This window comes from Drosophila miranda, assembly GCF_003369915.1.
Source record: "Drosophila miranda strain MSH22 chromosome Y unlocalized genomic scaffold, D.miranda_PacBio2.1 Contig_Y1_pilon, whole genome shotgun sequence".
In the NCBI taxonomy this organism is placed as follows: Eukaryota; Metazoa; Arthropoda; class Insecta; order Diptera; family Drosophilidae; genus Drosophila; species Drosophila miranda.
In genome coordinates, this window is record NW_022881603.1 from 40,750,047 (window position 1) to 40,765,574 (window position 15,528).

A 15,528-nucleotide genomic window follows, 5' to 3' on the forward strand; every position below is an offset into this window, starting at 1 on the left:
ATAGGTGCTGGTTTATTCTTCGAATTAATGTGCGTTGGACAGATTCGACTGTCAGACCAATTGCCAACATTGCAGAAGACGAAACTTGGCTGGATAGTGTCAGGAAGTATTAAAAACTCTGAGAAAGCCCGTGCGGCGCTAGCAGCCGTTGAAGATCCCCCTGTCATCTCCGCTTGCGAGACTAATTTGTGCGATATTGTAAGGCGGTTTTGGGAAGTCGATGGAGATTATTCGCCCTCATCAATTTCGGAGGAAGATGTTCATTGCGAACAGCATTTCGTCACAAACTGCATTCGCCTAGAGTCCGGAGCTTACTCCGTGCGTTTGCCAACCAAATTCAGTCTAGAGGAATTAGGAGAATCGTATCAGCAGGCGCTACGTAGATTTCTCAATTTGGAGAGGAAGCTAGCAAAAAATGCACAGCTTAAGGCAAAATATATGGAGTTTCTCCAGGAGTATCGTGATTTAGGACACATGTCGCCAGCTTCGCGGCAGTCAGACCTCCCGCAGTACTTCTTGCCTCACCATTGCGTCCACAAGCAGGATAGTACAACCACCAAATTACGCGTAGTGTTCGATGGATCTGCCAAAACAGCGTCTGGAGTATCACTGAATGATGCGCTAATGGCTGGACCCACCATCCAACCTAAAATTCTGATAACTCTGCTTCGTTTCCGCTTTTTTAAAGTCGCCTTGTGTGGCGATATCTGCAAAATGTACCGCTGTATACGCGTTTCCCATCCCGATACGCACGTGCAGTGCATCCTATGGCGCAATGACCCGAAGGAGGAGATTCAGGTGTTCAAGTTGGAGACTGTTACTTACGGAACCAAACCTGCCGCTTTCTTAGCAATTCGTGCTATGCATCAATTGGCAAATGATGAAGAGTTGCGTTTTCCGCTTGGCGCTGATGTTGTTCGAAGAGATTTCTATGTCGATGATCTCATATCTGTAGGGGACAGCATTGATTCTGTCATCAAGATTCGTCAGCAGGTAAAGGAGCTACTTTCGAAAGGATGTTTTCCCATACGTAAATGGTGTTCCAATGAACCCGCTGCTTTGGAAGGCGTATCGGAGGCGGATCGCGAAAAGTTCCTTACCTTTCATGACGGGACTGAAGTAACCAAGGCGCTTGGTCTAGTTTGGGATCCCACCACGGACAATCTTCTGTTTAGCTTCGCTCACGTCGGAACCGCTGCAGGCCCAACCTCGAAGCGTTCGGTCCTGTCTACACTAGCTAGGTTCTACGATCCTCTAGGGCTCATCTCTCCCATCATCACAAAAGCTAAAATATTTATGCAGTCGCTATGGAACGAAAGCCTAAAGTTGAATTGGGACGAAAGCCTGCCCCAGGATCTACATACGACTTGGATTGAGCTGACTTCGCAGTTGTCGATGGTTAAAAACTTTAAGTTTCCACGTTACGTGCTTCGGCAGCAAGCCAGATTAGAAATGCACGCGTTTTGTGATGCGAGCCAAGCAGCATATGGCGCCTGTGTATACATGCGTTCGGAAGCTCTTGGCATTGTGCAAAGTCATCTCTTATGCTCTAAATCCAGAGTCGCGCCCTTGAAAAGTATGACTATCCCCAAGCTTGAGCTGTCCGCTGCCCTCGTATTAGCCGAACTAGTGTCCACCATAGTTAAGGGATTATCAGCTCCATGCCAAATACATTGCTGGTCGGATTCGTCCATAGCCCTTGCCTGGATTCGAGAATCACCATTGAATTTTAATATATTTGTTTCTAATCGAGTTCAGCGGATTCAGGAGCTCACCGCTGGAATGACTTGGCATCACGTGCCCACAAAGTTGAATCCTGCCGACATCATATCACGTGGATCCACGCCCGCTGAACTAATGGATAGCAGCCTTTGGATCTCTGGACCACCATTCTTGCGTCTTGAGAGCTCAGAGTGGCCTGCAGGCTTGCAATTGCCGACCGATGTACCAGAACGTCGTCATGCAGCATTGGTTGTTTCAAACGAAAGGGATGTATCGTACGATTGCAAATTTCAAAACTCATTCGTATCTTTGCTTACATATATCGATTCTACATTCTCAAGGACAAAGGCATAGCGCGGTCGAAGGGTCAACTTACCGTAATCGACATCAAAAATGGTACGCATTTGCTCATAAGGGCAATACAGCAGCAACAATTTTCGGAAGAGATAAGGGCCCTCGCCAGCAAACAGGCCCTACCCCCAAAAAGCACGATGGCCTCACTGAATCCATTTCTGGATAGCTTTGGATTGCTGCGTGTTGGAGGCCGCCTCCAAAATGCCGAATTGGACTACGACGCGAAGCACCCGATCCTGCTTCCTAAGGGACATCCTGTCACTGTCTCTATTATTATCTTCTTTCACGAAAGGTTTCTCCACGCAGGAGCTCAAGGATTGCTCGGACTGCTTCGGCAAAAATTCTGGCCTATTGGTGGACGCAAATATGTTGCGGGAATCATTCGCAAATGTGTTAGATGTTTTCGTTTGAAGCCAGTGCTGAGGGAACATATCATGGGAAACTTGCCTGCGGATCGCGTAAGGACTAATCCAGCATTCCACACAACGGGCGTTGATTTTTGCGGACCCTTTTATCACAAGTCGGAAGTCAGAAGCAGGCCTCCTATCAAATGTTACATCGCTGTCTTCGTATGCTTTAGCACCAAAGCAACTCATTTGGAAGTCGTTCGGGATCTATCTACAGAATCCTTTCTGGCAGCATTAAGGCGTTTTATAAGTCTACGTCCCAAACCTCGAATCATCTGGTCAGACAACGCTACAAATTTTGTAGGAGCAAAAAATGAGCTTTTGGAACTTCGGCAAATGTTCCTCAGCGATCCTCATACGTCGGCTGTGTCACATCTCTGCGTTTCTAGTGGAATCGACTGGAAATTCATCCCCCCTCGCTCACCTCATTTTGGGGGTTTGTGGGAGGCGGCTGTTAAAGCAGCTAAATATCATTTTCATCGCATCGTCGGGACCTACATTTTTACTCTTGATGAAATTCAGACCTTGGCTTGTGAAATCTCTGCTTTGTTAAATTCCCGTCCGCTTTATGCAATTACAGAAAGTCCCGATGATCTAGATGTGCTCACGCCAAACCACTTTCTCAATGGAGCCCCGAAAGCTGCATTCGACGAGCCAGATGTGGCGCATCTCCGGGTCAACCTACTTAGTCGATGGCAGCGGCTGTGTCAAATGAAGCAGGCGTTTTGGAGAAAATGGAGCACGGCGTATCTTTCGATTCTTCAGGAGCGGAGCAAGTGGCGGTCATCGTCTCCAAACATCAAGCTAGGAACGCTCGTCATGATCAAGGAGGAAACGCTGCCACCATTAAGGTGGCCGCTTGGCCGCATTGAGAGCGTCATACCAGGAAAAGATGGAACCATCAGAGTAGCCGTCATCCGCACTCAAAAAGGCCTTTTCAAGAGGGCCGTTGGAAAAATAGCGGTTCTGCCCCTTCAGGATGGATCTGTTGAAAGCCTTTGCCTTCCAACGGGGGGTGAATGTTCGGAGCAGAACCCAGCCGATTAGCTGCTTGCCAAATAGCACCTAATTCTTGGCCCTCAGCCGCTTATTTTGTTTGTTACTTATGTCTATGTCACTCATTTGTTTGTTAAAGCTCTGCGCTTGCTTGCCCTGCTAAACGCTCTCTGCCAGCTCGCTCTTCGCTATCTCCGCTTTGCGTCTGCCTACCGACGTCAGCCGAGCGAAGCTGCGCTTAGCGATCGGAGCGGCAATGTAAAGGGCAGGCAAGCCACACTTGCAATTTGGATGTCACGCATTAAAGAACATATCGTAATTTTATTTCTGCGCCGAGTTTTATTTAATTCGAAATAATTAGTCGGCCGATTGGGGATAAAAAACATTATCTCCACAACCATTATTGAATGCTTGTAAAATTATAAACCTCAACACAACACAAAAGAGTGGAGTCGAGAAGGGAAGGTCTTGCTTGGAAATGCAGATGAATATAGAGTTCAAGTATTATTGAAAAATACATATTTATAGATTTGGAGATATTAAGAAAACTCACCCGAGAAGCACACTGAAAGCTAGACCAGGACCTATACTGTAGCGTAGTTATTGTTGTTTTCGAACTCTAGCAAATATGTACATACACACACACACCCACAAACATAACACATAAGTAAATTGCAATTATAAAATATTTACAAGAAATAAACAATTATCTAATGATCCATATTAAAGAAAATACATACATACAATTTTTGAAACGAAATCGCTTGAGTACTTAATGCATTAATGGGTTCTGCTCTCGAGATTCAGGCCAAGGTAAAGACCGGAGTTGGTGTGGTTTTTAAATATTTATTATGTATGTATATATTCATTATTCCGCATGGGAAGGGCTTTTGGGCAAATACAAATATTATAAATAATTTGGAGACGCCGCTAATATTAAACGACACGACAAAGAGTGCGTGCGAGAGAGACAGAAAATCAGTCTGAGCGAGACGTCGGGCGCTGCGTAGCCACTGCAAATTGATTTGTTCCTATTGGCTATAAAAATGATCTGATCTGATCCAGATTCAGCAATCTGATAGATATGGTCATTATCTATGATTCTGCGTTTTTAGTTTTCTCGAATCTGCAATATTGTGGATGAAACAGTCCTTTGTGGGTGCGGAAGGGGGTGGTGCGAAATTCTGAGATATACGTTTTATAGTGACATCTTAAAGGAGTGTGTGTACCAAATTTGGTTACTCTAGCCTAATAGTCTCTGAGATTTGTGGATGCCTCAGATTTTCGTCCTTTGCGGGGGCGGAAGGGGGTGTGACGAAATTTTGACACAAAATCGTCAAGGTCCGATATCACAGGAGTGTGGATACCAAATTTGGTTGCTCTGGCTCTTATAGGTTCTGAGATCCTTGAACTCATATTTTGCAATTGGCAAAGCCGACCATGAAACCTGTGTGTTAGAGAGAGACAGGGCGAGAAAAAATGAAATTGTTTTCTCGCTTATATTAAACGATACAAGGAGTGCGTGCGAGAGAGACAGAAAATCAGTCTGAGCGTGACGTCGGGTGCTGCGTAGCCAGTGCAAATTGATTTGTTCCTTTTGGCTATAAAAATGATCTGATCTGCTCCAGATTCGGCAATCTGATATATATGATCATTATCTATGATTCTGCGTTTTTAGTTTTCTCGTATCCTCAATATTGTGAATGCAACAGATTTTCGTCATTTGTGGGGGCGGAAGGGGGTGGGGCGAAATTTTGAGATATACGTTTTATAGTGAGATCTAACAGGAGTGCGGATACCAAATTTGGTTACTCTAGCCTTAATAGTCTCTGAGATTTGTGAATATCCCCAGATTTTCATCCTTTGCGGGGGCGGAAGGGGGTGTGGCGAAATTTTGAAACAAACTCGTCTCGGTCCGATATATTAGGAGTGTGGATACCAAATTTGGTTGCTCTAGCTTTTATAGTCTCTGAGATCTAGGCGCTAATGTTTTACTCTAAGCAAAGCCGGCTATGCTACGTGTGTTAGAGAGAGACAGGGCGAGAAAAAATGAAATTGTTTCTTGATGCTGGCTATAATAATAATACGATCCAATTCAGATTCCGCAGTCTTAAAGATATGGTCATTCTCTACAATTCTACGTTTTTGGTTTTCTCATATCTTAAAAATTGTGGATGCCACAGATTTTCGTCCTTTGTGGGGGCGGAAGTGGGCGGGGCGAAGTTTTGAAATATTTTTGTAGCAGTGACATATTACAGAAGTCTGGATCCAAAACATCGTTGCTCTAGCTCTTATAGTCTTTGAGCACTAGGCGCTGATGGGGACGGACAGACGGACAGACAGACAGACAGACAGGGCCCAATCGACTCGGCTATTGATGCTGATCAAGAATATATATACTTTATGGGGTCGGAAAAGATTCCTTCTGGACGTTACACACGTCCACTTTTACCACAAATCTAATATACCCCAATACTCATTTTGAGTATCGGGTATAAAAACATTTAGGTATACATATGTATGTGTCTCGTTTAAGTTTATAAAATTTAGAAATCACGCACGACACGACACATTTACACATACACATACGAATGCTATATGTTATCTGTTTTGGTTTATTTTTCAATTCTCTCGTTTGGTATTTTGCATCTGTTGTTTTTTAATTAAAACGTAGCTCAAGTGTAGTAGTTGTGGGATTGAATGATTTTAACATTACGCTTAGTGTGTTTTGTTTGCTATTTGATTTGCCTGTGGTTAGTTTACTTTTGAAGTTAGAAAACAAGATATCTGTGTCTCAGCTAGTACCTTCTATTAGTTAGTCACTAGAGTAGCTTTTACAGAAGCGGGCTACGTCTATACCCAATGTTGCTGGCAGGCATCTGCCGCTTACTCCTAGCAGCAGCCACTGTTTGCTGCGCCGGCTGCTCCGCCAGACCCAGGCAGCGAGGGGTTTGTGGGTGAATGCTGTTGGCCGATTTTAATGCCGTTTGCCTGTGGAAAAGACGTGTGTCGAAGTGAGCCAAAGTGTATCAAAAAGCCAAAAGCCGTGCATATTTACCTCATTGTTTATATCGAACACTCCCTCCTGTATCTTCTCGTAAATCTCTTTGGCGGTGTTGATGAAGGCCTCCTCCACGTTGGCCGCTGTGCGCGCTGATGTCTCCATGAAGACCAGTCCATGCTCACGGGCAAATGCCTCGCCCTCCTCCTTTTTCACCTCACGCCTCGAGTCCAGATCGCTCTTGTTGCCAATGAGCATGATCACCATGTTTGAGTTCGAGTGCTGGCGCGCGTCCTCCAGCCATGTGGTCAGATGGTTGAAGGTCTCACGCCTTGTGATGTCGTACACCAGCAAGGCCCCAGCAGCACCACGATAATACGAGCGGGTGATTGATCTGTTGAACGCAAAAATTGATGTCCCATCACATTGCATAACGAATACTGATTATTGTTTTTTGCTCTCCCACCTGAAAGCCTCTTGGCCTGCTGTGTCCCAGATTTGCAGCTTGATCTGTTTGCCATCAATCGTGATCATGCGTGCTCCAAACTCCACGCCAATTGTCAGATCGTGCACCGGCTGAAAGCGCTTGTCCGTGAACTGCAGCAGCAGACATGATTTTCCGACGCCTGAGAAAACAGAGAAAAGTAAATTGGCAAATAGGGAAAGTTTTTCGTCTGTCAAATCGAATGCGATTCGTAATTAGTCTTTAAGTTGGTGTTTTCCACATATTTCTATACTGAAGGAGATTAGAGACTGCCTCTGGAGCCTGCACTTCCGCACTGCAGGAGAATAACCGACAACAGCTGGTAGATATCCTGAAATGTGTAATCCACACTGAATGGTAGGCAGCCCTGTGGGGCGGGGAGCACCCGACTCTTTGGAAAAATCTCTCAACCAGTGGGGGTTGTTGGTTGAGTCAGCAGCAGGGTTTTCAGCGTGTGGGCTGTAGCCGGCCCCCTCTGCTACAACCCCCGCACACTGTTAACTTCGTGCCCAGTGAACGCCCGCCCGCCTGTATGCGTTGTTATGGTTTTATTGATTTTTCCTTTTGCTGCCCGACTCCTTGTCCGTTTTCATATGGCAGCTGGTGCTGGACAGCGGATGCCAATTCAGATCTTGCCTTACACAATCTTGGGAGCTTGACCCCGAGCACACTGCGCAGTTGACCGTTTTGTGAGACTACCTTTGTTTTGTTGTTTAATTAATTGCCACACAATTTTGTGCAAATTTTTCCACTATATGGGAGAATATTTATAGCGCTGTCCAACTCACCAGTATCGCCAATTATAATGTATTTGAACAAGTATGCGTAGGACATGGTTGCAGCTGGTTGGCTTAGATCACACTTCTTGAAACTATGATCTCGTAATTTTACAATTAATACGCAATTCTTGTAAGTTCTGTTCGTATTTATGATGACGGATGATAGTGCTGCGAAACCATCGAGGTACTATCGATACTGTCGCCGATGTTTCTGCACCTCTAACTGAAGTAGTTCATGAATGATGGGAACAAGTTCCCCTTGCAAGGTGTGTGAGCCTGAGAGGGAGGTCATTAAACAAATGCCATCCAAAACGTCACAAAAAAATAACGATTTAGAACAAAATCGAACGAACTTAAACCAAATTAACTGAATAAAAACAAGTTTGCCAACTTTTGTTCACCAAATTCTATTCAATTCAGTAAACCGGAGGCGGCAATCAACTATATCGATAGCCAAGAAGTATATCGCTGCCTTGCCCATCCCTATATATATGTATGTGAATTTTGTCAGAAACTTTCTCGCACAAAGGTTCTTTTTAAATTGAAATTAATTGCTACGCGATGTGTAAACAGAAGTCCACTTAAATTGTAAAGCCTAGAGCACAAATCTAGGCTTGCCCCACAACAGTTGTGTTTCGGGATCAAACTTACTTTGTGTGGTCTGCCACAGATTTTCTCGTCTCAGTCGTAGGCAAAGGCGTTGTGGATCATCGCGGCTCGAAGGAAGGTGAAACATGAAGATGGCTGACGGCTCGACAATATTGCGTAGGAACCGACCTGGTACAACATCAAAGGTGAGCTCCCGTTGAAAAATACCAAAACCTGTGCGTTTACAACGCCGTCGCTTTCACTCAGGACTTCTGTCGCTGGCCCGATGAGCCTCTGGAGGAGATGGACAGCACGCTGGCTGTGCAGCAGTTCATACAGCAACTGATCAACCGTGATCCGAGCAATGTCGAGCTTATATTGACCATGCCAGAGGCCCAGGATGAGGGGGTGTGGAAGTACGAGCACTTGCGACAATTTTGCATGGAATTGAACGGCCTGGCTGTGCGCTTGCAGAAGGAATGCTCGCCGTCGACTTGCACACAGATGACGGCAACCGATCAGTGGATATTCTTGTGTGCGGCCCATAAGACGCCAAAGGAGTGTCCAGCAATTGATTACACTCGTCACACACTGGACGGAGCTGCCTGTCTGCTCAACAGCAACAAATATTTCCCAAGCAGGTAGGCGTAAACATGCCCATGAGAAAACATGAACTAAATGGCTAATCAACTGTCTCCCACAGAGTTTCCATAAAGGAGTCGTCGGTGACCAAGCTGGGGTCGGTGTGTCGGCGCGTTTACCGCATCTTCTCGCATGCTTTCTTTCACCATCGTCGCATTTTCGACGAGTTCGAAGCAGAAACGTATCTATGCCACCGATTTACGCATTTCGTCACAAAATACAATCTAATGTCGAAGGAGAATCTGATCGTGCCCATAAGCGACGGAGAAAACGCTGCACCAGGCGAGAGCGAGGCTTAGGTAGCAATCCAGTCATTCTCATATAAAAACACTCACGCGTAGGCGCGCTCTTACACACACATTTATTTATATTAACTAATAGCTTGAGCTTTTTTTGATTTGGCTCACCCCGACAGAGCGGATCGGATTCAACTCAAAGGCAAATGCAAATCTTGTATGTAGTTTAAACGTCAAATATATAAAGCCACTCTACATAACGATAACTAAGTAATAAAGGCAAAAGAACCAGATGATAACAGGCCCCCTCCCCACTCCAATCCGCCAGCCACACCTGATCTTAAGTCCGCAATTATTCCGTAAAATTATATTACGACTATGTTTAAAATCTTAATTTAAATAAATTATGTGTAGTAATTCTTGTGGCCGAACCAAGACCAAAACACCCTTCAACTCCTTCAATTCCTCTCGACAACATGCAGCCAAAACACACACAACAATGCTTTACGTGACTACAAACGTGAACTTTACTATACGAAAAAATTACCATATATACATACAACAAGAAAATTGCAATAAAAGAACGTACATACACACAGCAAATTGAAAATGATAACAATATTCAACCACTCTCAGACTATATTGACCTCGAACATGGGCTGCTGTTTCACGATGCGATCAAAGCTCATGCGCGACAAGTCCAGAGTGGTGAGCCTGCCCTCCAGGATCAGCTCAGAGATGGCTCGTCCAAACGCAGGCGTCTGTTGAATGCCATGGCCACTGAAGCCAGCAGCTATGAAGAAGTTGCTGTAATGTGGATGCCTGCCTATGATGCCATTGGCATCGAACGTATTGTGCTCGTAGTAGCCGGCCCAGCTGCTCTGCACCTTGACGGCCTCAAAGCACGGCACACGGTTTGCCAAGGTGGGCCAGATGTCCGTGTCAAAGTAGCCATGATCCACATCCAAGGTATCACAGTCCGGCTCCTCATCATCACAAGGACTGCGGCCGCAGAGGAAGTTGCCGCCCAAGCCATCCCGTCGGAAGTATGTCCCGTCCGGATCTACGGTCAGCGGCGTTGCCAAGCCAGGACCATTGTCGCCCTGCGTGCTGAACACATAGACATACCGCTTTCGCGGCTCCACCGACAGAGGCACGCGCAGCGATGCCTCCTTCGCCTGGGTGCTGCCAATATTTGCCAGGCTAGCCACCTGGCCCGAGTGTGCTCCCGCCGCTAGTACGCAGGTGTCGAACTTCACAGTATGCTGAGTACCATCGCCAGCATCCACCACTGCTCCTGACAAAGTCGTGGCCGTAAAGTCCCATTTGTATGTTTTCTGCCAGGGAGAACTGCTGCCGTACTCCGCCCACCGAGAGCACAGTAGAAGCCTTCGAGTACTAAGTAAAGAATGGTTGGAAGTCAGTGATCTAGATCTAGCCAAGCCTCAAGATTCCCTACTCACACCATGATCGCGCTCCACCACCAGCACATTGAGCTTCTTCCCCCGCTGCCGTGTCTTGGTCGTGAGCCAAAAAGCCGAGGAGGCTCCCATGCCGCCGCCACCAATGATCAGGACATCACAGCTGCTGGGCAGAGCATCGCCGTAAGCCTTGCTGCACAGACAGCGGAACTGCTGCAAGCTACCCACCGCCCGCAGAACTCGTCCAAGTGGAAGCATTTTTCACACTAGCCGACGATGGCGCCCGTCGCCTGTCCGCGTGTGTCGCATCTCTGATCCCACCAGATTAGATTTGTGCAGTTTTTCGTAAATGTTTTGTGTGAGACGAGTAAATAGAACGACGCACACGAGGCCTCACAACACAAGTACTTGTTGTGTTCCTATGGGGTACTATCTTTATAAAAGTATAAACAAGCTTTGTTATTTTTCGAGCTACTTCGAATCTTCAATTGCCGGCAATTGCGGCTGGGCCGCTCGTCGCCTTATAAATACAATAAATTTTGAATACATAGTAAATTATACTTTATTTGCATATCCCTACAAAGGGTACACAAAGCATTCTAGGCGATTAGAGTAGTTAAAGAAAAGTCATTGGCCAGGACTTGGAGCAGGAACAGGGAGCTGCTCTGTGCTCCGCTCTGGGTTTCCTTGCTGCTGCTTGTTGCGTCCATATCTAGGTCGTTTATTTGGTCGACTGGCTGCTCCTTGCTGATGCTGGCGGGGCTGAGTACGTGCAGGCGTTCCATTCTGCAGTTTGCATACGAAAGGATATACGAGTAGTAGTTGTCTTTTGTAAACAGATTCTTAAACTCTATTCTTACCCCTCGTCCAGGCTCATGAGTATGTGTATGCTGGGTATCTGGCGGTTGACAATGATTTCCTCGAGGACATCATTCTATGGCTTCCGGTGTTCCTCCACGCTTTAATGAGAACTACTATTACTGAACCCGCAATGATGTTATGGCTCTTATGCTGAGGAGGACTCATCTGTTGTAGGCCATGCGCGTCACCTGGTACAGGGGGTGGCTACGCTTAAGCACCTCAGCGCAGGATATGGTTTTGACCACTCCGCCGCCGGAGCCACTCCACACTAGACAGCGGTGTTCGCCCTTGTTCAGCGCCGCCTGGGCATACTCAATGACATTGCTCACTTTGGTGGCGCCTTTAACCTAAAATTGGAGCGGGATTGAAGAAAACTAAAAGACTCATCTTCAAATGTGAGCACTAACCTGCATCCAGAGGAAATCCTTTTGGGTCTTGGGTACGCAGTCATCAAATCGCCATTCACTCTTGCTCAACTCCCGCTCAACATTCTCCGCCTTGCGGTAGTGCATCATTTTAATAGTACTCGAGTCTGATTTGAGAAACGGGAATTATTTCATACCATCGGGAATATAATTATGTAGAAGCCCTTAAGCATAACCTTGACATAACCAATGGGAGCCCAAGGGCCCAATCTGTGCCGAGTACACAGCCAACAGCCAGCAGCCAACTCAACAGCGAACCACTCCACTCATCGTAAACTCTCCTAAGCAGTTATTACCCGGGTGCTGTACAGCGTACAGTCCGTGCAAATTGAATAATTGCTTGGTTTATGAGCCGAGAGACCAAGGGCAAAAAAACAAACAAAAAATAGAGAGAGAGAAAAAGGACAAGCTGAAAATAGAGCAGGGGACCAGCTTTAGAGACAACTATGTTACCTACATTTGATAAAAAACGAGGGGGAACGTTGTGAGGTGCTGCGGACACCGCAACTCTACAGTTATACCCGATACTAAGTCAGTATGGCTCTCCTCCGGCAGACGCCGCTAATATTGAACGACACGACAAAGAGTGCGTGCGAGAGAGACAGAAAATCAGTCTGAGCGTGACGTCGGGCGCTGCGTAGCCACTGCAAATTGATTTGTTCCTATTGGCTACAAAAATGATCCGATCTGATCCAGATTCAGCAATCTGATAGATATGGTCATTATCTATGATTCTGCGTTTTTAGATTTTCGTCCTTTGTGTGGGCGGAAGGAGGTGGGGCGATATTTTGAGATAAACGTTTTATAGTGAGATCTAACAGGAGTGCGGATACTAAATTTGGGTACTCTAGCGTTAATAGTCTCTGAGATTTGTGGATGCCCCAGATTTTCGTCCTTTGCGGGGGCGGAAGGGGGTGTGGCGAAATTTTGACACAAAACGGTCAAGGTCCGATATCACAGGAGTGTGGAACCAAATTTGGTTGCTCTGGCTCTTATAGGTTCTGAGATCCTTGAACTCATATTTTGCAATTGGCAAAACCGACCATGAAACCTGTGTGTTAGAAAGAGACAGAGCGAGAAAGAATGAAATTGTTTTCTTGATTCTGGCTATAATAATTATACGATCTGGTTCAGATTTTGCACTCTAGAAGATATAGTCATCTTCTACGATTCTGCGTTTTTAGTTTTCTCGTATCGTTGAAATTGTGGGTGCCACAGATTTTCGCCCTTTGTGGGGGCGGAAGTGGGCGGGGCAAAGTTTTGAAATTTTCTTGTAGCTGTGACATATCACAGAAGTCTGGATCCAAAACATCGTTGCTCTAGCTCTTATAGTCTTTGAGCACTAGGCGCTGAAGGGGACGGACAGACGGACAGACGGACGGACGGACAGACGGACGGACGGACAGACGGACAGGGCTCAATCGACTCGGCTATTGATGCTGATCAAGAATATATATACTTTATGGGGTCGGAAACGATTCCTTCTGGACGTTACACACATCCACTTTTACCAGAAATCTAATATACCCCAATACTCATTTTGAGTATCGGGTATAAAAAGGTATTTGAATCTAAGAAAATCTCAAAGAAAACTAAGGAAAGGAAATTAAGCAAGACACGTACATTATGCTTTCGAGATATCCATATAATTGGGTCAGTTAAGAACTACATAAGCGAAAATTCACACATCAACAGAAAAGAAGGGAACTTTCCGGACTCCTCCCTCTTCCACTTGGCGCAATTTACTCCTGAAATCGGAAAGACAAACCATTTGGCACTGCCATGGGTGCCCTTCCTTTGACTAAATGCATTTTGAAGAGGAGTTCAAGTAAAAGTCAATAAAAAACCATTTCTACAGCAATTAAATGTCCGCGGCTGCACTAGCGTCAGCGTTTTCCCATTAAATAGAATTCTGCTGGCGTCGGGCACTAGACAACAGCCAACCAGTGGCAGGACGATGTCGACGACGACGACGACGACGATGATGTCGGTAACAAGCAGGAAAAGGAGGCCAGTAAGGGATGATTACCAAGGAGCATGATGCCACTTGTTGAGGTTAGGGGCCAAACAACATTTTAGCGCAGGGTGGCGGCACGGGGGCAGCTGCAGCTGAATTCGACAGCAGCAACGAAAGTTTATTAATGAACTTTTCCACCCACCGAACACCCAGCAACACAGCAACTAGCAGAACTAGAGGCCGCCAAGAACACAGAGCTAGAGATACTGCCACGTGTCCCATACAGAGCAACGGAGCAGACGATTCACAAGGCTCAATGCAGTAGAAATGAGGAACAATGCCTCGACTGTGTAGAAGGAAAAGGAAAAGTGGAAATGGAATGTTCCGAAAGGAATGCCTGGAAATTCCTTCCATCTCTGCTTCAGTCCCTGCCTGTCCCATTGACATCGTCATTGACGCGATTATCATCCGGCACGGCACCGCATCGCCGCCATTCCTATCAAGTACGTTTTGAACAATAATTCAATTTGGTGCGGAAGTTATTAATAAAAAGGTTCACCCAAGACGCGCACCAGTGGGAAGGCGCTGACGTCGATAAGCGATGTCCTATTCATATCAATGCGATGGCGATGATGTGCCCTGCCCTGCCGAGTGTTTCTGACAACACGTTCTTTGAATTATCTGTACCAACGGTTGCCGGTTACCCAATTGTAGGGGAAATTAGATGTTCTTATTTAAAAGATGAAAATTCAATTTAGTGTGCGTATACGCAATATCAAGTATACGCAGTAGTTTTGAAACTTTACATGGTGTTGTAAAGCGTTTTCTTTCGCGCTCTTTTTCTGTTCCTTCTGCATATCTTCACGTACAGCGCACAGCACACAGCGTACAAAAGGGTGGGCGGAGAGTCGAGCTATGAATGAAGCGCCGCAAATATTTCATTTATTTGCCATCTCAATCGCACCACACACCCACGCCCCAGCCCACTGAAGTATGCATTCATTAGACATGCCACGGGAGTCGGGTAAGCAGCAGCAGCAGCAGTAGCAGCAGCTGCCTCGATTCGTGGCTACAGACCGAGCCAGCCGAGCTTAGCTCCTGGCCCAACCGCAGAGCAAGGATCATTTTGGTTTTGCAGGCCGTGGCCAACGGTTCAGGAGAAGCGGATTCTGAACTAATTCACACAGCGCATCTCGACCGATATCCAAGTAAGGCACCTGGCAACTGATACCTGGCAAATTAGTGTTAGCTTCCAGGCGATGAAACAATGCCGGGAACCGCAGCTTAATTACAAACAAAATACAAAATCTGTTTATTCGAAAAATCAAGTAAAATTGAGAAAGACCGCAAAGTTTATCCACAGCATAGCCCAGCATCCCATCAATGCTGTGGATTAACAATAATTAGCCACAATGGAATCAATTTACCCACAAATACGGCGTATGTGAATTATTATGTGAATATAATCGGGAAAATATGAACGGAATTTTCCACAAATTGTGAACAAAATTCTACCCTATGGCTTAGCACTTTTTATTGGATATTTTAGGAAATCGAAATACAAATTGGCTCATTCTAAAATCACAAAATCTCTATTTTCAAATCATTTTGAATTTCGGTCTTTAAATAAATTCCAACACGAAATGGCTTAAAAT

General features: G+C 45.8%; 3 protein-coding genes and 1 pseudogene across 3 annotated transcripts in view; 1 reads left to right on the top strand and 3 right to left on the bottom strand.

The window, feature by feature from the left end:
* Positions 1 to 6,051: 6,051 nt before the first annotated feature.
* On the bottom strand, positions 6,052 to 7,924 carry LOC117189884 (ras-related protein Rab-2A). Its single transcript, XM_033394963.1, has 4 exons — positions 7,753 to 7,924; positions 6,947 to 7,106; positions 6,538 to 6,874; positions 6,052 to 6,470 (listed from the first exon to the last, which is right to left on the bottom strand). The coding sequence occupies exons 1-4, from the start codon at positions 7,796 to 7,798 to the stop codon at positions 6,372 to 6,374; spliced, it is 642 nt and encodes a 213-aa protein (XP_033250854.1). The 5' UTR covers positions 7,799 to 7,924; the 3' UTR covers positions 6,052 to 6,371.
* Positions 7,925 to 8,246: 322 nt separating this feature from the next.
* LOC117189883 (MOB kinase activator-like 4) lies at positions 8,247 to 9,654 on the top strand. The gene is made up of 3 exons (XM_033394962.1): positions 8,247 to 8,537; positions 8,599 to 8,972; positions 9,035 to 9,654. The coding sequence occupies exons 1-3, from the start codon at positions 8,478 to 8,480 to the stop codon at positions 9,270 to 9,272; spliced, it is 672 nt and encodes a 223-aa protein (XP_033250853.1). The 5' UTR covers positions 8,247 to 8,477; the 3' UTR covers positions 9,273 to 9,654.
* Positions 9,655 to 9,796: 142 nt separating this feature from the next.
* On the bottom strand, positions 9,797 to 10,903 carry LOC117189889 (annotated as a pseudogene).
* A 271-nt stretch (positions 10,904 to 11,174) lies between these two features.
* The window catches only part of LOC117189887 (ribonuclease P protein subunit p25-like protein), a 57,627-nt gene continuing 53,273 nt past the window's right edge, over positions 11,175 to 15,528 (bottom strand). Inside the window, exons 2-4 of the mRNA XM_033394967.1 lie at positions 11,899 to 12,023; positions 11,491 to 11,838; positions 11,175 to 11,416 (exon numbers count right to left, since the gene is read on the bottom strand). Of these exons, the coding sequence (XP_033250858.1) occupies positions 11,653 to 11,838; positions 11,899 to 12,006 (294 nt within the window). The 5' untranslated portion in view covers positions 12,007 to 12,023 and the 3' untranslated portion in view covers positions 11,175 to 11,416; positions 11,491 to 11,652. The remainder of the gene's footprint in view (positions 11,417 to 11,490; positions 11,839 to 11,898; positions 12,024 to 15,528) is intronic.

Bases quoted from the DNA above. Each gene is read 5' to 3' on its own strand.
- LOC117189884 (XM_033394963.1), bottom strand. From the start codon at position 7,798: ATGTCCTACGCATACTTGTTCAAATACATTATAATTGGCGATACTG. The intron at 7,107-7,752 runs GTGAGTTGGACA...CTGTTTTCTCAG, and splicing joins CATTATAATTGGCGATACTG to GCGTCGGAAAATCATGTCTG. The intron at 6,471-6,537 runs GTAAATATGCAC...TCTTTTCCACAG, and splicing joins TGTTCGATATAAACAATGAG to GCAAACGGCATTAAAATCGG.
- LOC117189883 (XM_033394962.1), top strand. From the start codon at position 8,478: ATGAAGATGGCTGACGGCTCGACAATATTGCGTAGGAACCGACCTGGT. The intron at 8,538-8,598 runs GTGAGCTCCCGT...GCTTTCACTCAG, and splicing joins GACCTGGTACAACATCAAAG to GACTTCTGTCGCTGGCCCGA. The intron at 8,973-9,034 runs GTAGGCGTAAAC...TGTCTCCCACAG, and splicing joins AACAAATATTTCCCAAGCAG to AGTTTCCATAAAGGAGTCGT.